The sequence below is a fragment of the Perna viridis genome, chromosome 8 (genome assembly GCF_037379345.1).
Source record: "Perna viridis isolate PV_CMFRI_1.1 ecotype Kerala chromosome 8, ASM3737934v1, whole genome shotgun sequence".
In the NCBI taxonomy this organism is placed as follows: domain Eukaryota; kingdom Metazoa; phylum Mollusca; class Bivalvia; order Mytilida; family Mytilidae; genus Perna; species Perna viridis.
In genome coordinates, this window is record NC_142452.1 from 38379508 (window position 1) to 38403483 (window position 23976).

The 23976-nt window shown below is 32.5% G+C and overlaps 1 protein-coding gene across 1 annotated transcript; it reads right to left on the reverse strand.

The window, feature by feature from the left end:
• Window positions 1-4879: 4879 nt before the first annotated feature.
• LOC148610412 (uncharacterized) lies at window positions 4880-22935 on the reverse strand. The gene is made up of 2 exons (XM_088543108.1): window positions 22742-22935; window positions 4880-6810 (listed from the first exon to the last, which is right to left on the reverse strand). Exon 2 carries the CDS (start codon window positions 6793-6795, stop codon window positions 5626-5628), a length of 1170 nt encoding a protein of 389 aa, XP_088399234.1. The 5' UTR covers window positions 6796-6810; window positions 22742-22935; the 3' UTR covers window positions 4880-5625.
• Between the last annotated feature and the right edge of the window lie 1041 nt (window positions 22936-23976).

The window sequence follows — 23976 nt, forward strand, 5'->3', positions numbered from 1 at the left end:
GTTATAGTTAATTTGCGTTTATCATTCAAATTTACTCATGTATATTTGATATTAATATAATAAACCTGTTAGGGTTTTAGATTGTCGTATCCATCGGTTGTCAAATCAAATATGGCAAAGAAAAGCATTCTAAACAAACCATAAAAAAAACAACTAAAACTTAATAATCTAAATAACAATTAAAGCTAATTTTATGAATTACGTTTTTTCGAATTATTTTTTTTATCAAGTGTAAAATTCTTATAATAGCAGTAAATTATCTTTTGCAAATATGACAACAATTAAACAAACAAAATAGAGAAAATAAAAAAGTAAACCAGAACCCATGCCACCATAAATACAAACAATAAAAAAATACAAAACAAACAAACAAACAAACAAACTTACAAACAAAAACAAACAAACAATACAGGCGTAATTGATTATTCCCACGCCTTATTACAAAATTTAAATGGCTTTCAATATTTCAATATTTCAAGTCTCATCTACAATGCACGTACTGCAACAACTTTTGTATTTTGTCTCCAAAATGATAAGGCGTCACTAAGTACAGTATGATCTTTCTGCATAATTTTAATATGCATGGACCGTTACGATGTATCCATCTGCATAATGAGAATTTTTTTACCGTGTCATAATTTTCCTTTTCTCTTTCGTCTACTCCGAACTTTACTTTTTATGAGCAACTAGATATTTCTAGAAAAGCAGAGCACGCTTACCCTATCTGTGCATATTGTCCATGATCCCAGGTATTAGGGGAGTCCGAGTTGCTCATTTGCTTTTGTTTCTTTATAAGTGGTTATTTCATGTTGTATTTTGTGTGTTTGTGTTTCCTTTTTTTAGTCTTTATCCTTGGATTGTGATTTCTGATAGAATCTTGGTTCCCAAGCATTAGTCTTTTAAATGCTCATGTAATATATACAATACATCATACATAACACGCTCACTAATTTGAAAACCTCATTCCCCATTTGATAACTTGCACCTTTTGACCTCCAAATTGATTTAGATCAGATTCCTATATAGGAGTTCACAATGTATAAGTCATATAGATTATGTGAAAGTTTCAATAAATTTCAACTGTGTTGTAGGAGGTGTAACGAATAAAAGATTAATAATCCTCTACATAAAGGACGAACGAAGAAAGGACCAATCAAAAGAGTAGGGCATTATAAAGTGTATATGAAACGTGTTTAACGAGAAAAAAAAGGAAATCTACATTAATTACCCCACCGGTGCACGTGGTCCATGCTCCCAATTTTTGGCTATTTTATGTTCTTTGTTGTGTATGTCTGTTTTCCATGTCTGATCTTAATCCCTGGATTGTATTCTTTTTATCTCCGCTATTTTTGGTTCCCTTGATTACTGTTTTGTTATTTTTTTTACATGACGACATCTGCATGTTCAACTAATTATGGTGGAAATGTTGTTTGTCAGAAAATGGAAGATAATTATTTAGAAAAACCTTATCCATAATGTGGAATTAAAAGTTATCATGGAAAATATCATGAGACTTTTGTTTCTTTTCATAAAATAAGCTGTTAATGTAAGCCATCGGCAAGTAGAAGTGCACCAGTGATGTACATTAGAATGCCGAATGTCTGTTGAAATAAAATTATAACAAGGCTGTGCTTAGCTACAAATTAGTCCAGTCATGATAAAAGAGCCTGTAAAAAATAATACTGACAAAAATCGTTTCTGAACCAAGAATCTCATTGATTCCACCCACGCCGGTAGGTTGTCAATTTCCTGCATTTTATTTCACAGTCCTCCATCTGTTTCATTTGTATTCAACAATATTGAGAAATTGGAACATATGTCAGTGATTGACGATTTCAGAAAAGATATACCCTATTATTTGATAATTTATCATAGTTTAGGATATTAAAAAGATTGAATTGATATACTAATAAAAGCACACAGTATATATTTTTAGTTTAATGGCATAACAGAAAAAAATATAATTTGGACCCTCTTGTTTTAAATCTACAACTTTAAATATGTTTTACTTATTTTAAAATCTAAAAGTTACTTAACGGAACCGATATTCTACGAAAGCTATTCAGTTAAATCGTTTTTTTTTTTTTTTTTTTTGTAATTGTTAAAACTGGTTTTATTTGTTATAAAGTGTTAACCATCCAAACTCCTCCCCAATATTATTAAACATGTATTTTTACAGAATAAATAGGAACCATCAACACTGTATATCTGTAGAACCCCATTCCAAAGCATTGATCTGCCGAACCCTCTCACAACATCAAAATACAGAAGCCTTCAAAATCGTTACTCTACCGAACTTCTCCATAGGGTTAAATGTACACACTTTCCAACGTTGCACCTAATTAAAAACTGCAGCAGCAATCTTCCACAGCGTAAACCTGCCGAAACGCAGACACATTCTAGAGCACTAATCCTCCACAATGCGAACCTGTAGAAACCTTCCACAGCAACAATCTGTAGTGTTTCTTCCGCCACACAGGAGGGTACACATCTCTTATCCGTTTCTCCTTCTTTATCACTGAATGTAATTTAATGAAACTTTCTCATGATCTTTATTACATATCTATTGTGCACTCTCTTTTTAGAATCTGACCCAAATCAATTTGGATGTCAAAAGAGAGTGGGGTTTCAAGATTGGAAATACGCGTAGTTTTATTCTCACCTTTTAAATTTTGTCACTCTTGACTTGTTTATTATTCATGATTTTTTGTATATATTACATGAATATTTTAAAGATTAATCAAGGGAACCAAGACTCCAGCGGAAACCAAAAGAATGCAACCTAGTGATAACAACCCGACAGGGATAACAGAAATACACAACAAAGAACATGAAATAACCCAAATAACAAAATAACCCTTCCTTAGAGTTAATCTTCCGAACCCAACTCTATTGTTGTGTTACACTGGTTTTTGTGTGGTTTTCCTTTCATACCGATCCAGTCAATCCGAACGTTTTATAGACCTTACTCTGCGGGTGTTTCTAGAAAAGTAGAGGACGCTTATCCTACCGGTGCACCTGATCCATGCTCCCAGTTTTTAGTGGAGTCCGAGTTTGCTTTTGTTACTTTGTACATGTATGTATGATTTTAGTTACTTTATTTAACTTTATGTTGTGTATGTCTGTTTTCCATTTCTGGTCTTTGTCCCTGGATTACATTCTTTTGATTACCGATATAACCTTGGTTCCCTTGATTACTCTTGTATACATTCTGGTTATTTAGAAGTGATTGAGTACCGATCGATGTAATATTCAAACAATGTTTATAGTAAGGTGGTTTATGGTGCTGAAAAATACACTGAACAATGATTTTGTGGGCTTCATATGCTGTATTTAAACATTTATATGATAGTCCTTCCTGTATTTAGATACGTATTATTGAGAAAACGATACATTCTTTTCGCGCATATATTAACCAAATCAAGAACAATAACTCATGTCGAGCAGAATGCCAATTTCATACACAATCTGTATAATTTATTTTTTTCAAAAGTGAAACAACCGATGAAAAAGTATGACTTGTCACGTGGATTTTATCTATTTATGAATGAGAAATAAAATGAACATTTAGTGTTTATTTTGTACATATATGAATCATCTCTGCATGATTTAAAAAAAAATACTGGTACTTTAGTTTATATGTGATGACCTCGAATGTTTAATTCATTTGCCAATGCTTTTTTTTTTATAATATTCGTTTGGTTGTTGTGAAGGAGTGCAATAATAAAGACAACTTCTTTATAATCGTAGTATTTATTACTTTCTGCGCCTATCCATAATATTTCTATTAATTCTTAAATGACTGCCTTGTCAGGGTATCACTGGCGGATACAAATAAACCATAAAGAGGGCCCTCCAGTGAATTTTAGGTTTTTTCTTCTAAAAATCAACTGAACGGTTTGGACAGAATGGGTAGCCGGACCTCTGTTATTGGATTCGCCTAAATTAACGAGTAATCAAAGGAACCAAGATTCAAGCGGAAATCGAAAGAATGCAATCCAGGGATAAAGACTAGACAGGGAAAACAGAAACACAAAACAAGAACATGAACCGACCATAATAGCACATACAAACAACCAAAAGTAAATGAGCAACTCGAATCTCCACTTATGACTTTATGAAAAGTCAAGTCCGGGGTAAATATGCATTTTACAATAGAAACAAAACTGTCGGAATTCAATTGATGGACACACCATACAGAATATTTTGACTGTTTTTTTTTCAAGTGATGAACTAAGACTTAACAAAACATGCTCCTTATAAAAATCAGATGGACGGTTGAGTTTGCTAATTGAAGAAAGCTGACGCTTCTAAATGACATTTTGTCGCGTTTACCATTTATAGATAAGTTTTCTGTAAAAGCAAATATTGCTTTTGCAACAAGTCTTTTTTTATCTGCATCTCGAATAATAACAAACACGTAGTGATAAATTTATAACAAACTTGTCTATATATTAAAAGTAATCATATATTTCATCGTTCTTTTAGTAGGAAGAATTTTCGTTTGGTCTGTCAATATGTGTTTCATAGTAATAATTACAAAATGTTCGTTCTGTATGATAGGTTTTCATGATTTTTCCATTTTTATCCTTTTTAAACATATTTTTGTGATACAATGAATTATTTTCTGTCCGGGTTTCATTTGTGCGTTTAACCCATATTTCAGCGTTAATGTAGATCGTATGTTTACTATTTAGTTTGTCGAAAACATAATTTGTATTTACACTAAATGGTGATATATATCTCACACTTGTCAAGTCCTGAAGACCCATATATCCCACCGATTAAATTCAATAACACGGCTCTTTTTTTTCCAAACCTATCAGTTCTAAATTAGATTTCTTTGTTATCATGAAACAAAATATAAGAACATAAATAATTCAATTCAGTAAAACTTATTTATTGCTTCATAAAATATTTGCATGATATATATTTCCACGTAACGTATTTTGCATAACATACAAATTCTGTCTAAAAATCTCAATTATTCTTGTCCTACAGAAAAAATAAACAATAACAGACATTTTCTTAATAAAACCACGTTTATCCTTAAAAAGTCCCTGATCGTTTTTACATTTTTTACAGAAATATTTCGAGAATACAATGTATAGTACATTGGTCTTATTTATAATTGATTAGAATAGATCTTAGAGGTCATATTGTATCTAAAATAACAAGTTATCATTTGACCGGAAGATATTTGTTCGATATATGGAATTATCCATCATTGTCTCTTTTTTGTTCCGAAGATTATGTTATGAAATACGGTACAAATCCTTTATCAAAACAACCTATCTTAAGTATGATCACCAGCGCCTCTTTAACCTCAGAATTATCATGTCAGGTTATTCTGTAGCCATGACATTTATCAGGGGGATCTTTTGGTTCTCGGTAATCCCTGATAAAGCATTGTATTTACTTTGCAAATAATATAACTTAAACAAACTGGACGGTTGTATTCTGGACGAGGTTTTAAATAAAAATGTGCCCTTAATCATTTTTGAGGTTGTAGTTAAGTCAAATTTTAGTTTATGTGACGCACAACCATTTTCTAAAAGGGTTAATACATGACATTTATCCAAATGTCTGTTTTCGGTGATTGTCCTTTTTGTCTCATACTGTTACTTATAATACACTTCCGTCCTCACCGATCAAGGGTTGTTCAACTACTGGTAGATACCTGTAGTTGTCAGAATCATAGCTGCTTTCTAAAGGTAAATCGTTCAAATCCATTCTTTTACCGATTCTTATGAAAGATGAATGTCCACGACGGCCTTGTCTCACATAGTTACTTAACATGAGCGAGTCTAAAAGACGGTTTCTTCCTATTCGCATAAACGCTGATGAGGGAATTTTACCTATTCGTATGAAGCCTCGCTTTGACGGTAAACCTCCGTCAGTGCTACGCTTTCTCCTACGCAAAGCTGCACTTCCCGACATTCCATCTCTTTCTGAAAATTCTGCCGGGTCTTTTATTAAATTGTAACCATTCCCATCGCTAGGTTCCAAGAAAGAAGGACTACCATCGGCGTTCATATTTTTACCGATTCTGACAAATGAACTGTATCGTTTTTGCCCAGAGGAGAGAGCTTCATCATTGCCATCGATATTTTTTCCTATCCTTACGAAAGAACTGTATCGTTTTTCAGGGTCTGCCAAATCCTTACCGATTCTAACAAACGATGAAACTGGAAGACGTTTCTGTTGGACGCCATATCCATTCATCGTGTTTAAATTGTCGTTATCGCCGCTTTTGCCGATTCGTACAAATGAACTTGTGCGGAAACGTTTGTCTTGTGCGCCATTTACATCTTTTCCTATGCGGACGAATGAGCTGTACCTTTTCAAGCCTGGTTGCGATTTTCCAATCCTAACAAATGAACTAAGTCTTTTAAGTACGTCATATGTAGGTAGAACAGACTTTCCTATTCCAGTATATGTATTCAAATTCTTTGTATCAAGTCCAGATTTTCCAATCCGCATAAATGAGCTCAATCGTTTTTCATTAGATGCTGATTTCCCTATCCTTACAAAGGAACTGAGACGCTTTTCATCAGGGTAAGATTTTCCAATCCTGACAAAAGAACTGAGACGTTTTTCTTGTGACGGAGATTTGCCGATTCTCACGAAAGAGCTAAATCGCTTGTTTCCATTTTTATTGCCATTTTCAAAATCATCCTTTCCTATCCTGACGAAACTACTGTAACGTTTTTCTGGGTTAAGATCTCCCTCTCCATTACAATTTTCGTATGTGTAGAAAAACAACACTATTACATATAAAGTTCTAGGTATCATTCTGTTTTCTTGGCCCTAGAAAGTAAAACAAAGAACATGTAAACAATTGTCAGAAAAAGCATTTGTTTCACTAAATAAAAAGCTTAATTCTGCCCGTATTATGTCAACCGAATGACAAATGTGTCATCATTGTGAAAGCAGGCACACAATATCGGTTGACTAAATTGTCCTTATCAAGTAAATATACACATCATATAAGACGATTAACCAGTCCGCGAAAGTGGCAATAGAAACACCATATATCGGACGGCAAGTATGTCCTCATAATGAAAACAGACTCCATATCAGACGAAAAATCTGTCTTCTTAGTGGGGACAGATACAGCGTTTCAGAAGACAAGTTTGTCGGTCCTGTAAGATATTTTTCAATACAATCGTTAAATTACATATTAGTGGTCTTAAATCTGATTTTTTAATACGTTGGTATATTATTAATTTTTTGTGGTTTGTCAAATGATCATATGTAGATGTTTGTTTTTATCAAAGCGTTTTAAATTGGTTTTGAATTTGAGTTGGTCGTTTGATCTTGGAAAGATCTATAATAACGCCCAGTTTAGAGACTGAAAACTCATATAAAAAGGCGCATGGAATATCAGCACGGATGAACAAAAACGTTAACAATAGGAAATGCATTGAAGAGTAGTCAAGAGAACCATTGGAATCATATTTTACTTTTAGGATTTTCGACTGTGCTTCAAATCACTGTGTATAAAATACAATTTTTGAAAAATAGGTACACGTTTGAATAATATTCTATAGAGAAACTATAAACTGTTACAAGTGAAATAAGCAATAATGATAATAATTCAAAAATACAATATAGTTTGCATTTTAAGATTAACTAAAGTTACGAAAATGTGTTTTTCAAACGATTTCATAATAGGGTATGAAAATCTCGTCACGTGATTCCGTGATTTTATGAGAATGGGTCCACACCTACCATTCAAATGAATGGAGATTCGTTATTAACACTTCAATGGGTTCAATATTTAAAGCGAAATTTTTATGTGTGTAAAAATACTGATTAAAAACGACAAATTTTTAGTTCTACATAATACAAATGTTAAGAAAAGCATGAAATAGAAGATTGTGCATTGTGATTGCAGCGTTTCGATTTCCCGGAAGTAAACAATAAAATGCAGATCAGTCTTCGGATTTCAATACATTCTACATAAGAAATTCTGGAAGGGAAACTGAAAGCAGAACGAGACTTACAAACACTATTACTTCGTGTTAGCTTTTCGCTACATGTTAGTAGTGTCAATACTAGAATAAGATTTACAGGTTCCCATAGTATATATGAAAATTTGCCACATTATTTTTATTATTATTACAAGACTTATACAAAAGTGTAATTATTTATGGATTCTGTCAAGTGAACATATTCCCTGTTTCTAAAAGTTAATTAGCGTATTAGTGCTAAAATCAATTTCGCGGGTATATTTTTTTGCTTATCTATAAACTTCGAAAATAACGAAACTAAGTTTACCACAAATAGTTCGCTTACAGTACCTGCACCCTTAAAATGACCACTCATATCAAAATAACTTGCGTAAGGCGATTAGTACCAGTGTCATTACTGTATCAAAATCACATGTGTAGTACAAATGAAAAAGGGCGACAAAAACGTAAACAACAATGCAAAATAATGCCTTATAAATCCGCATTAATTACTTTTTATCTCCAGAACTTTATGATACAGTAAAACTAGACCGTAGTCCTTCTTAATTATTAGATATCAACGTGCATTTTCCCGTTGTTCTAACAGCAAAAATGGATACATGAACTGGCTCTCACAAGTGTAAACCACTATTGCTTTTGGTGTGTAATATGGCTATAACTGATGCAAATGCAATTAATATCCCAATTTAAGGCATCGGGTTAGTATTTAAAAAAAAACTGTCTGTTTTAACCTTGTGTACATACCTGCCGGTAGTAATCGACAACAACAGGAGTGATATCAAAATCCCGGATGTAATTCGATTAAACTCAAAATATACTTATTGCAAATTTCAATACTTTGAGGAGGAACTTCTCATCAGCAGTATTACAATCAAATATATTGACAAAGAGAAACAAAGAAATTGGAGACATTTAAAGCTGCATTAGCTGTCATTTTCGTAAATTTTGTGTTCCTTTTGAAATACATTAACTTTGAATTATTTCTACTAAATTGTACAATTTCATTTGATATCCACAAAAAATATGCATAAAATACATGAAATAGCTGTCTATATTTTTTTGTCTTGCAAGACAAAAAATCGACCTAGATAAGTTCGTATGCATGTGACATCTGGTGACCTTAATCCGCGCATGTGCTGTAAGGGTCGCTTCTTTAATAACAAATCCGATTGCAAAGCGAAAGTGAGTATTCAACGACAAGGATGACTGACAGATTCAAACCGTAAATGAAAAAAGTTCGAATATAACGTAAGCATCCATTTGAAATTTACGTATTGTGATATAATGCAGCGCAAATTTGATCATTTTTTATTTGAAAACTAATCAAGAAATAGATGAAATGAAATTAAAAAAAAGACACGTGCTTACCTATGTATCCGTTATTGTTAGTTTTTTACTGAGGTTAATGTATTTTTAACCCTGGTGAATGTCTTGTCGGCAATTTTCGAAAGTAATGGCGAAAAATAATTAAATCAGACCTATCGATCATCTCTGATTGAAAAAAATCGTTGTTTTCACAAAATTCTGTAGGCATTATCGAAATCAATTGCTTCAACTGCATTACTACAAATGTATTTCATTAAATTGGCAAAATGCAGTAGAATCAAAACTTAACAACTTTGGCATTTAATGCAGCTTTAAATAAACGAAAAACTACAATTAAAACCGATAAAAAATAACAAGAAAACTGAAATGAAACGAGCACAAGGACTTGATTAACACTATAAAACACGAACCACTGCGAAGCGGGTCGGAGGAAGATTTTTTTCTCAGTGCATTACCTGTCCGAGAGATTACCAGAGGACAGCAGTATAAAGAATGGTATAAATAGCCCTTCACTCATGGATACCATTTCAAAAACCAAACTTTAATAGCGATTGAAATGACACAAAGAGAATAAAAAAGAGAAAGCTATATAATTAGAGTTTGTTTATTAAGATGTATTAAGACTTTAAGCAATTTTTGACAAAACTTTTATTTCAAGGTCTGTTAAAGTTGTTATGCAATGCAAACGTCGTTTGTCTTCAAGCAAATCACTACCAATAAATAAAATTAAGAGCTTCGTTGAGATGCATATTAGTTTGAATATAATATAATTGTTTTAATGGAGAATTTTAGAAAAAAAAATTAATAAAATTTAATAAAAATAACATAAACATAATCCCTAAAGCATTTGTGCTGTATGACTGTATTGGTATTAAGTACAGCTCTGCCTGAAAATCAGACAGAAGCTTATGATTAATGATTCATTCTTTATTTTATCGCAGATATATTTTATTGGAAATCCTTCAGTAGGCCTCAGAGAAACTGTATTCGAAAATAAAGGTAAAAACGAATGTTGCCCACTGGAGATACCAACACTTAAAATTTTATTCTATTATCTTGAGATAGGATAAATCGTCCCAGCCAGTTTTATAGGCAGAAACATACTTAACTGCCTGTAGGTTTGAAAGAGAGGTTTGTTTGACCTGGAAATGATACAAAATTAAAAAAGATATTCAACGCGTCAATTTCATGAAGAAAACGTTGTTAATATATTTGAAATTCAATACAGAAACATTGTGACCAATTCGGAAAAATAACCTTGAATACGAGAACAATGATGACTCAAGGACTAAATTCTTTTATCTCTTTTGTTCATATTGTTTTAATACGATAAAAGACTTATACTTTGTATTTTTCTTGAATCAAATCAACTGTCTTGCGTGATTATTTCTTTCCGGTCTAGTTATAAAACAGTAAAACCTGACATTTTGGACATTTAAGTATGGTTCTTTCTAAAAATCAGGTAGTGGATGATTCATCATATCTCAAGAGAATCAATGAAACTTCAAATACATTTGTCCTAACAGCAACTCTTCTTACGTTCATTTCCTCGAATCTGCTATATATTATAAAATAGTTTTTGACGGTTTATAGTGTAAAAAAATTCTGGTGAGAATTTTTCCTGTACTTTTCTGTAGTAGAATGCAATTTGTAATTTTAAGTGTTAATATATCCATTGGGTAACTTTCATTTGCACTTTTTTTATACAGTTTCTATGAGGCCTTCAAAAGTCATTCAAAATAAAAAATATTTGGGATTACGAAATGCACGTATCATTATTTACAAGCTTTTGCTTGGTTTTTAGGCAGAGCTGTACATAAATTAGTAAGTTTAGATAAGATTTCAGTAAACCAAGGTTCCAAATGCATAAAAAAATTTTTTATTGTACTTAAGAGAGTGTGTGGTTTAGAGAGGTTTCGGATTACTCAAAGTTAGTTTGGAAAGGTTTATATATGTTTTCCGTTGGACTTCATATGTTTTATTTAGATTTTTGAAAACATATGAATTTTTAACTTTTTTTATATGCACAAAGAACATAAATTTCCATATGGGTACTAATCATATATTTCAATATGAGTTGAAACATATAAAATCATATTTTGCATTTTTCCTGTGTATCATACTCTCTTTTCTCTTTTTTCCTGTCATACAATAATAGATCACCATATAAAATTATCAAATTAAATCATTAATAGAATGCTACCAAATAAAAGGTATTTCTTCTTTTTGATAAATCGAATGAATATCTATCAAAACGTGTTCGCAAGAAACCCCCCCCCCAAAAAAAAAAACAAACAAAAAAAACCAAAAAATAAACAAAAAACAAAAAACAAAAATAAAAACAAAAACAAAAACCAACAAAAAAACAAAAAGCAAAACAGCAACAACAACCACAACCACAACAACAAACAAGTATCGTATTTCAAATACTCAACAAAACTTGTTCAGTCTTTAAACCGAGTCCTAAACATCAAAAACAAGATCTAATCCAGATACGGCCATCTTTATCATTTAAATTGTAATTGGGCCTTTGTAAACCGAACACCTGTCTTAACCTAATCAAAAGAGAGTGAAAAAGGGCAAGCTCCGAACAGCGTCTGACAAAATGCAATCTAAACGCTGCAGCCAGCCGTCTCAGAAAATGCAAGAATCTTGCAATGTCGGAAAAAAGTAAATGCTTTCACGCAACGTTTTCCAATTGTCAAACAACGTATGATTTGACTAATACCTGGGAATTTTGAAAGGCCTTTCTGCATCGGTTAGTAAAAGAGGAAACGAACGTCTGCCGCTACGTGGAGCTTGGAAAAAGGGGCGCGGTTTTGACAGGTTTCACTGCATTTGTGTTTGAAAGAGAAAAGAGTCTACTTTGTTCAGATTTAAAGCTTTGTTATACTACAGACTTAATTGAAGTAAGAACATATGTCCAAAAGTTTCCCTAATCTCGTTTTACCGATTACCTTCTGCAATCTAATATATTGTTCTCTCTAGTTTACCAATTTAGTATTTCAATGTAATTCATTGCCCTCTCTTTAACCTTGAACTTTATTTGTTGTAATAACATTATGAATGGAATGTTTTGTTTCTATCCCGATCAAAATGTGATCGTTTACTTAACAGGACATGTGCCTGTTTATGATTCCATTACCAATTTGTTTGACAGAATCTACGAACAAAGATCACAAACATTCCATGTTCTAATGACATTATTGGAAAAAGCACTGATGACATTGTTGATATATTCGTTATGTTTTACGGCATCTTAAACTAGAAATAAATTAGCCTAGTCATAAAACTATCCCGCCGTGTTGGGACGGAAATTGTACAGTTCCTGGAAGCTTTTTTTGTTAGAAAGAGAGAATAGTAGCTTAGTATTCAATCGGATTGTATATTGTCATTTAATTTAGCATGCATTAGCAATATGGAAGTAGGGAACCTTCAAACATGCTTCGAATAAATATACGTATTAATTGAAACATGTGAAAATTTATGTATTAAATCTGAACGTATATTCTATATAATTCTCAGCATTATACAGGGTTGCTCATCTCACCCGTTAAATTCATCTACATACATAAGAGTTTGAACTCACCGGTTGTAATCGCTGCCATGTTCAAAGTGGTATATGAATGTATATTGTAATATAAACGAAGCTACGTGCAGTTTGTTTATCATTTTCGATTTCATATTTAATAGCATCCCATTATTAGGTTTTATTGGAGTATGGTCAGATTTATATTCAGCCGCAGAAAACAATATTGATAAGTTACTCGTAAAAAAATTGTACCAAACATTTTGTCTCTATTTAATATAAGGCACAATGCAAAATTAATAATAGAAATACAATTGTTTTCATTAGAATACTTTCAGTCACATGCTTATATGTACCAGGTTCTTATTTAAAGTTTAATTTGGCGCCCTGATCAAAACAGTAAATTGTATAAAATGCTGATACAATATAAAACAGTACAAGATTTTATCTTATCCCATGATTTAGATAAGTACATACAAAAAAAACAAGATTTGTTTTTACAATCTTACGGCATGATCAGAGCATACAATTTCTAAGATGACAAAAAACCCGTTTTGTACGTCATATGTATGGAACTTTTTTTAAATTACAATTATTTTTTCGCCTTATATCGTAGTAATAATGTTTTGAACATCACGAGAACTTATCTGCTAACATAAATTGTATCATTTATGATATTCACAATATTCGGTATTTGCTCTTACAATTATTACATTAAGTACCAGTTCACATAAAATTCAGACGCTGCCTATGGTAAGGTGATTCATTGTGTAGAAAAACCCACCAAATAAACAAAGCGTTTTCAGTCTATATGTGCTATATTTTCTAACAAAGATAATTATTTCTGTATTTCGATATGCAATTTAGAGAAAAACGTACATTTATCGTCCACTAAAATGAACCAGATCACACAAAATCAAGAACAATAACTCTTGAAAAGTGCAAATTTCATGTACAATCTATATAATTTTGATCTCAAAAGCACAACAACCAAATAAAAAACTCGGACTTGTTATGTGATCAGTAACTGTTTCTGAACAAGAAATAAAACTGATTTTGGTGAGTTTTTGACATGCATAAATCACCTCCTGTCTGATTTGTATAAAGTCTGATACTTAATAGGTATATCTGTACTTTGAGCTACTATTTACTTGAGTTACCGGAAGCTGTCCAACGTTGTTCCACATGATGTTTTTGCATGATGTAAGTTTTGATTTGTCCAGTGCAGATCCGGGTGTTGAAAGAATAGGCCTGCAGCAGCGCTAAGCTTGTCGTAAAAGGCGACTAAATAGTGCTCAGAACCTTAGCCGGGGGCTAGGGCGATCTGCCCACAGAGCAACTGGGTTGTGTACCCCAGGTGGTGGGATGGGGTACCCCTGGTATGTTACATACTGGGGTTGTCTGGCTATAATACGGAAAACCTGACCGCAAACCATAGTGGTGCACCGTGTTGGGAAAGATGCCACGTTCCTCGCACGTTAAAGAACCCTACTGCGGTTTTATTCTGGAGTAGGAACCATAGGGCTCCGCCACAGGAGGCTAAATTGCCCGACCCTACCCACCTCTCCCTATTTCCAGTGGCAATCAAAATTTGTCGACCCCATTGTCTTTTTGTCCCATCCCATTTTTCATTTCATCATTTCATGTTCATTTTATCATCCACTTCATGTCCATCGCCTGAATATAGCTGAAATATTGCTGCTCGGGCGTTAAACCCCAACAAACAAACAAACAAAAGTTTTGATTTAGAATTGTCTAATGTACATAATGTGTTTTGTATATACATACATTGTAATAACAGAACAGTCGAAAAACACTTGAATAGTTGAAAGCATTTAGATTTGTTTTTTTAGAACGATAAAAGCTAAAAAAAAAGAACTTGTGAAACACTTAGAAAACCGCAATAGTTTAAACAAACAGAAACACATTCCTAATGCACGCAATTAAGTACAGAGTAATTAGATTTGTATCATTTTTCATATTTTATTCTTTGAGAGAGATGTCTGTCAAGAAATTGATTAGGTTGGGTTGTATGATACTCTCTCATATTCTGTTGATCTTAATGATTTTTATCTGACCGTAATTATATAAGATAAATTCCGTGTTTCATGTCTCTGATGATATCAGAACTTTGGTATGGTCGTCGATACCAAGCTCAGTAAATCTCCCTTTATCGAAGCTTAAATTTTCAACTCGTTTTTAATCACGCGAAATGAAAATTTTACAAGGTCAACCAAATTTCCTTACGCGAGAATTTAATCTATTATACGTTCTTTTCATTGTTACTGATGCCTTATATACTTTTTCTCATAATTTTTTTATAGTGTATTTTTAACCATTGCTCATCCTCCATCTTGTTAAACAAATATTGTACAGCGTTTGTATTCTTTTAAAAAAATGAGAAATAAAATTTATTTCAAAAATGATTTGTAGACAAATTAAATCAGAAAGTGTTCCATAGGGAAAAAAGTATGAAAAATGGAGTTTAACAAAAATGAAAATTCTGAAACAAAAAATGGGGTTAAACCGAAAACAAACCAATAGAAATTACCTAGATCAGCTTAGAAAACAAAAGGGTACTATCAGTTGCAGTTTTAATTAATTATAACGTTAACCTCGCATCAATTTAGCTGCTAAAATTACTCTTTATTTGCATAGAACGCACTAAAAATAATTGAAAGTAGACATCCGTTATGTAACATGGAAGTGATATTATGAGGTCCATTCTAGTCAGTGATCAAATTAACACGAAAATAGATAATGTTAAAAAAATGCCAATAAATCAAACACAGAAAACGTAATTAGAAACAAATGAGAAAAACACTGAAAAATGTACCAGGTACCTAGGTGGTAATAGTTCATAATTCCTGCTTTTCTCAATACTGCGCCATATATAAGACATGTGAATATCATTACAGAGCGACAGACTTTAGTACTTGCTGTTGTACCGTCGGTGAGTGACATGCAGATGACTTGAGAGTTATCAATCTGACATGCAATGTGTGGATTAGTAACAAATAAACTACCTTTTCCCAGGTTAAATCTGAAAAAAATTCCACTGCTTAATGGAGCTGATTTGTTTACCGTTTTATGTATACTTCCTCAATATCTACATATGAATGTGGCACATCTGTTTGATGCTTTATGGCACGCTTGTTAATTTATTTTTTATTTCATTTAATGGTTTCGTTTTAGTATTTTTAATTTTCACGTGTCAAACTTGTATAAACATATCAAAACTTTTTTATTTTCTAAATACCCCGAAACTTCGTGAGTAATACATATTCTATTTATTACGATGCAAGTAATTGACAAGATTAATTGATCTAGAAGGATATATTTTAATAGAAATGATCCCACACTCAATTAAACTGAAGTTTATGGCCAATTTCCTGTAGTATAGATAACACTGCTCATTTCGTATTCTCTTTACCCCAAACTGTCTTCCATGGTCTTACAATTTCTTGTTTGCGTTTCTAGCCTTACTTACGTTGATTATCGTATACTGTCATGATCTTGTGACATCATCATTTAGACATGCGCATGCCTTCAAAACATAGAATTAGGGTCCTTTACTGAATCTTATTCATCACGGAAAGAAAATCCTTAATTAATTAGAAAGATAAGGATAATATAAGCTGAAACACACAGCGACTATAATAGTACATATAACTTCAAATTCCCTGAAGAATTAGGAATTACATATTCTCTTTCATATGCCTATTTTAGGATAAAATAAAACTTTTCGTACGAGTAAACTCAATGAAATTTCAATTCGTTTTCGTAATCACTGCCATACAGAACGACTCCTATCTCTTTTTCTTGAATTTTTTGGGGGCATTAGATAGATCTTATTGCGTCATAACAAAAAACGTAAATATACTCAATTGGAAACCTTGCGTTGGACTACATAATATTGCCATGGAGTATGCTTTTCATTTACGTGGTTGCCAATGCACCTAATCATTGTTCCCAAAGGCAGATATTTTTATCAGTAAACAAAAGTCAATGAAGGTACTCTGTTATGTAATCTCGTATCTAAAATTAACATACATACATGTATTAATTTCTAATTCTTCGTGTTTATCCACCGAATCTACTGCAATCAAATTAACAACTTTTTGATTGATCCGTAAAATCATTGCCATATTAGCGTATAACATCTATTTTGCGAAATGCATTGACGTACTGAGCACTTCGCATTTATTAGATTAAAGCATAGATACCAATTCAACAAAAAAGGTCAGACACTCTACCATAAACAGCTATTGAATTATTAACAAAAAGGTATATGAATAACTAACGTTTCAAAAGATACTCCGTGCATAGATAGGGAAATATTGAAAAGAAGAATGTCATACCAAAAAGACATAAATACATAAAATCAAGAACAATGATAATTATGCATTTTATAGGTGGAGGCAATGTTCAACTGTGTAAAAGTCTGTCTGCATCTCCTGCGTTACGTAACTGTGATTTTTAAACAATTTTACAACAGCACTGAGTTGAACAGCTGAGGATATTTGTAGAGAAAACCTGTCGAGCATTATAAACCTCTAGTATATTCTCTATCTCTCTCTCATACAGTATTTTTGTTCTATCTTGTATAACAACCAATCTATATACAATTAAGGAAGTGTCAATATTACCGGTGATTCAAGGTGAAGGAAAAAATTCCATTAAAAAAACCAATACTTTTTCAATCGACCTACGTCTTATATTAACCTAATTCTAATAATTTTGAAAAGAAATCTTCATTTTGAAGATAACCAAACATTTAATCAACCAATCTCCTGTATATTGCAAATTCTATGTACAAAAGTAAAACAAACGAATAGCAAATGAAGAAGCGTTAAGCAGTTTGTAACCGTTTCTTTATTTAATAAAGGAGATTTTTTTTGCTATGTATCACCCCTTGTCGGATGATACCATTAGCATGAAAAAGTTGTCATCAAATTAGTACAGGGTATTCACAAACTCAGTTTAACTAACTTAATCAGTTTATCAGGAACTTCCCTATTTATTAAATATTGTATTGTTGAAAACTGTGTGCATCTAAACAGGATAAATCCTTTCGGCACAATGACTGAAAAGACTCCACTGCTTTAAGAAAATGCAAATTAATCCTGTTTTTCTACACCATCATAAGTTGGCCATGCTTAAGTACAGAATCACTTAAGAATAATGCAGATTTTGATAATTTCTCAGTCAGTTCAATCATCCGTCCTTCCGATTGTTACATGTGTGCATCTTTTCAAGGGAATGCTTAGAGATATTTTGTACATTGCTATTGCATGATGCCTTTAATCGTGTCTCCTGTTTTCAGGTTTCATAGAATTGGTTTTAGTGAGGCTAATCTTAGCACGATGTAGAGTGCAACATATTGTTTCTTATTTTTGTGAATTTGTAAAATAAATTAAAAGCATCTACTATGTTTTATTAGTGATTTGAATAAAAAATTAAATAGTACTCCAGCTAAGAATCATGCAAAATGTGATTCATGGGTAAAAAGCCTACATATTTTATTTTTGATATTTTGTTTGAAATGTCATAGTAAACAGAAATTAACATGGGGTTTTTCATATAACCCGTGCTCTTAGGAGATAAAAATTATATAGAATGCACTGTAGATTTCAAAATCAAGGGAGATAACTCTGTAAATGGCGCTCAAATACAATAGAATCTACTGGATTTTCAATATGGATTATCTCCTAAGAGCAGGCAGATTTGAATGAATAATTACACATTTCATATTATAGACCCATAAAACAACTTAATTACAAAAATAAAAATATTTTTGGGGTGCATCATATTTTTCAGATTTTGCATGATTCTTACAGAGACAGCTACTTAAAAGGAATGCAGTGAAAAAAATATCTATTATACATATATATATATGCAGTGAAATATTTTACTGGAAATAAATTAATTTGGAAGGAGATCAAAAAACATATTTTAAATACTGTGAAAGTACTTTGTAATATTATTCGTTGGGTACCAATTTTCGCGGTGTTCATGGATTTGGTAAACCACTTAATTTGGTTCCCATCGAAAAGAAAATTTCCCATTTGTTTGTATGATAGAATTTCCAGATTCACCAACTCAGGAATCCTCGAACTCATCATTTTACGTAAGCCACGAAGATTTGTATCCACGAATAAAAGTAATATGACAGTAATCATCAATTGGTCAAACGTTTTAGGTTTACGGCATTTTCCATTGTTTTCATGAATCAGCTGTAAAGTTTTCGAAACTTTTCACAACATTTCGATTATGATGATGATATGCATGCGTGAGTGTTTAATGAATATCAATTTAAAACTTTACTATATGCGTAGATTGTTATGACAATGTTTCTACCCCGGACTTGACTTTTTATGAGCAACTCGGCGGGGTGTTTCTATAAAAGCAGAGGACGCTTACCCTACCGGTGCACCTTGTCCTTGCTCCCAGATTTTAGTGGAGTCCGAGTTGCTCATTTACTTTTGTTACTTTGTGTGTGTAATTTTAGTTACTTTATGTTCTTTGTTGTGTATGTCTGTTTTCCATGTCTGGTCTTTGTCCCTGGATTACATTCTTTTGATTACCGCTATATCCTTGGTTCCCTTGATTAATCTTTCTAACTTTTATGAGTAAGTATAAGTATGTTTGGTATATTGCTTTTGCATGACGACTTGAACCTATGGAATAAAAGACATACTTTCGCCTTAAAATTAAAAATGAGCTTTAGTTATAGCCATTGTTACTTCACGAATGAAGTTAATTTTTTAAGATGTAATAAGAATGCACCTTTATGTTGCTTTAATAGAATGTTAGTGAAACTAAATTTTTGTAGATGCCAAGCAGTCTTCATTTTGCGCGACAAAAGATATTTAAACGCTTTATATGAGATAACTGTGAAATATCAGACCTTAAATTTGATGAGCTTTTATGTTCTAGATTTCCCGTACAATTTATATATATATATTCCTGCGTTAGGATGCTTACCCTACTGGTGCACCTGGTCCATGCTCCCAGTTTTTAGTGAAGTCCGAGTCGCTTATTTGCTTTTGTCACTTTTTATGTTTTATTTTAGTTACTTAATGTTCTTTGTTGTGTATGTCTGTTTTCCATGTTTGGTCTTTGTTCCTGGATTGCTTTCTTTTGATTTCCGCTAGAACGATGATTCCTTTGATACTCTTTCATAAATTTTTCTTCTTTCAATTTGATATAACACCAAAAATTAACTATAAGAAGATTTGTAGAAGATTATATCTTGAATTGCTGCATGATTATTAAAGTACACCGATACTTGTGTCTAATTACATTTTTTTGTATAATAACTCATATATATTAATATTGATTCATACTAATAATATTTCAACAGAAGTTATGATTTATAATTCTATCCAGGCAGTTTTCCTGATTTTAAGCATCATTGCTGCCTAACGTAATTTGAGCAAATGATTGACTGATAAAAGGAGAGGATGTCCATGGACAATTTATGTTAATCGTTATATAGACACGAGGTCGATGAATTTTGCTGTTATTCAAAAGAGTAATCATGGGAACCAAGATTATAGCAGTAATAAAAAAATGTAATCCAGGACAAACACCAGACATGGAAAACAGACATACACAACAAAGAATATAAAGTAACTAAAATCATACATACAAAGTGACAAAAGCAAATGAGCAACTCGGACTCCGCTAAAACTAAGAACATGGACCAAGTGCACCGGTAGGGTAAGAATCCTCTGTTTTTCTTGAAAAACCCGCAGTTCAACAGAAAAATATTAGACAGTGAAAGTAGAAGAACACTCAAAAGACAAAAAGAAAAAAGAAACCAAAAGTGCATACACAAAAAACAAAACAAATGAGCAACCCGGACTTCACTTAAAGTGTAAGCATTGACCGAATTCATCGGTAGGGTAACCGCCCTTTGATTTGTAGCAAAAGATGGTTTCTTTGAAAATGATTCTCTGTTTTTATTTACTCAAACGCTTGTTTTACATCGGTCTTGAGTGGAATATATTTATACACTACCAATAGTTAAATGGACAAGATCATTTCTCATTCGTCAGAAAAACTAAAATATAAACGGAATAAAAGATTTATAAATGGATAACTTGCGTCGCCCGAACTACTCAAATACAAATAAAAGCATGGAATACATAAAAAATAAAGAAAAGTACAATGCTTGAAATATAATGTTAAATTGCTCAAAAATCAGTATAAACTTCATCTAATTGATTACAAGATGATCACGCTATAATGGTAAAACACAACACTTTATTTGTCGTATTCAAAGTGCCCCGTGCAGGTCCGGGTGTTAAAAGAATAGGCCTGCAGCAGCGCTAAGCTTGTCGTATAAGGCGACTAAATAGTGCTCAGAAACCTAGCCGGGGGCTAGACGCTCTGCCCACAGAGCAACTGGGATGTGTGCCTCAAGTGGTGGAATGGGGTACCCCTGGCGTGTTACATACTGGGGTTGTCAGGCTATAATACGGAAAACCTGACCGCAAACCATAGTGGTGCACCGTGTTGGGAAAGATGCCACGTTCCTCGCACGTTAAAGAACCCTGCTGTGGTATTCGATAGGAGTAGGAACCTTTGCGCTCCGCCAGAGGAGGCTAAATTGCCCGACCTTACCCACCCCCCTTTTTCCAGTGGCAATCAAAATTTGTCGACCCTATTACCCTTGTGACCCATCCTTTTTTTTTATTTCATGTTCATTTTATCATCCATTTCATGTTCATTGTCTGAATATAGCTGAAATATTGCTGCTCGGACGTTAAACCCCAACAAACAAAAACGTATTCAAAGTAGTCTGCGCTATTTTATTTTTAAATCAATTTGTTAATTTTTCAAAGACAGATTTCATCAAAAACAATCCTGGTATTGTTTATGTTAAAATTCATTTGAAAAGTACATTTATCTGATAAAGTAATTTTCAACATTGCAAGAAAACTAAATGAATGTTACTTAAGATTTAAAACATTTCCAATAACAAGACGACAATATACACTGCTTATTACATAATGTGGTATCAAACACCACTAAAAAACTAACTTTGCAGTGATGACATTTACAGAGTAATCATGAGAACCAAGATTCTAGCGGAATAAAAAAATGTAATCCAGGAACAGAGACTAGACATGGAAAACAGACACACCAACAAAGAACATTAAATAACCGAAATCATACATACAAAGTAATAAAACTAAACGAGCAACTCAGACTGCACTAAAAACTGGGAGCATGGACCAGGTGCACCGGTAGGGTAAACGTCCTCTACGAAAAAGTAACTTGTTATTTGTCGTATTCGCTCAAAAGTTATATTGAGTTGACAGTATCCATCAAATTTAACTTTATATTCAATTATTAGGCAAATGTAGTATTTATAGACATAATTATCACCATTATTACATGTAGCAGTTTTTTTTTGTTAATTCATTTTTCGTTAAAAAGACGATATTTTATTTACCAAAGTAATTCCCTTTTGATGAATAAAATGATAAAATATGAATAAATAATGAATTTTAACTTCATTTACTATTCTAATTACATCAAAGAATACTTCTTTCCTAGGATAAAGGTTAGTTCATACATGATTAAAAAATACTTGTTTATATATAGAATAACTTTGACAGGCTATCAAGTCTGGGAAATTAATAATTTATAGCACTTATTTCTTTCAAAAATCCATTTTAAAGTATACAAGATGATATGTTAAATTCACGTATACATTCAAAAATAATTTCTTTAAATTTTTAAACATTGCATGTTTCAAATTTCTTACTAACAATTAGACCTGCCTATATGTTCTGTACTTAAAAAAATACAGAAATCAAACATAAGGAAGTTTAAATCAACAGCATTCATGCTAGAAATATTTTCTTTGAAAATAACGAATAAGTTTTCTACTTACCTCTAGTAAACTCGAAAAAGCCTACTTCCTATCTATCTGTAAGTAAACACCGTCACGAGCTCGTCGTCAAAGCATAATGAAAGTGACGAATTTCCGAGGAAGAGATAATTAAAAGAATAAGATAGAATAATTAATTCTTTTACAAATCCCCTTCAATTAAATACTCATACGAGTTGTTACTAGGATAGACCCTAAGCCCACATATAAAACGCCATACGATTGGCTACTTGAGACTTAGTTAACGACCAGAAGGGTTGTCTTATTGACAGCTCATTATCTAATTACTGAATAAGTTAAAGCTATCCTCGATAAGGAATTGGACATTATATTTTGATTTTATTTTGCATTAAAATGTCATTGACGTGGGAAGTGACGTTCCATTTATTTTTTTTGCATCCTACGGAAAATGGATTGGCGTACGTTGTTACTATACATTTTAGGTATTTGAGGAAGAGCTGTAGCCACAATTCTGAATCTGCATTTTCATCCGTGTTAAACCTGAATTGATAATGCTATTTATTAATTTTCGACGTATTTATTGTTATTATATTCTAGACGGGAATGTCAGAATCAAATGTTGATTGTTTATACAGTTGTAAGAATAATCAAGGGAACCAAGGTTATAGCGGTAATCAAAGAGTAATCAAGGGAACCAATGTTATAGCGGTAATCAAAGAGTAATCAAGGGAACCAAGGTTATAGCGGTAATCAAAGAGTAATCAAGGGGAACCAAGGTTATAGCGGTAATCAAAGAGTAATCAAGGGAACCAAGGTTATATTGGTAATCAAAAGAATGCAATCCAGAGACAAAGACCAGACATGGAAGAGTAATCAAGGGAACCAAGGTTATAGCGGTAATCAAAATAATGCAATCCAGGGACAAAGACCAGACATGGAAAACAGACACAACAAAGAACATAAAGTAACTAAAATCATACACACAAAGTAACAAAAGCAAATGAACAACTCGGACTCCACTAAAATCTGGGAGCACGGACCAGGTGCACCGGTAGGGTAAGCGTCCTTGATTTTTTTATTTGGTTTGTTGCCCATGAGGTTTTCTTCAAAAAGAAAGTGTGTTTAATTAGATCGATTTTATATTTAATGTAGGTTTATTTTAAAAATCTGTTGACTTTACAAACGTTTATAGGGATTAATAATTATGTTTCTAATGACTACCAATGTTTTACTGACACTGACGATGGTATTCGTTATACACAACAAAGTTCCAAGCA

Excerpts from the sequence above, each read along its gene's own strand:
- LOC148610412 (XM_088543108.1), bottom strand. The coding sequence starts at position 6,795 with ATGATACCTAGAACTTTATATGTAATAGTGTTGTTTTTCTACACATAC.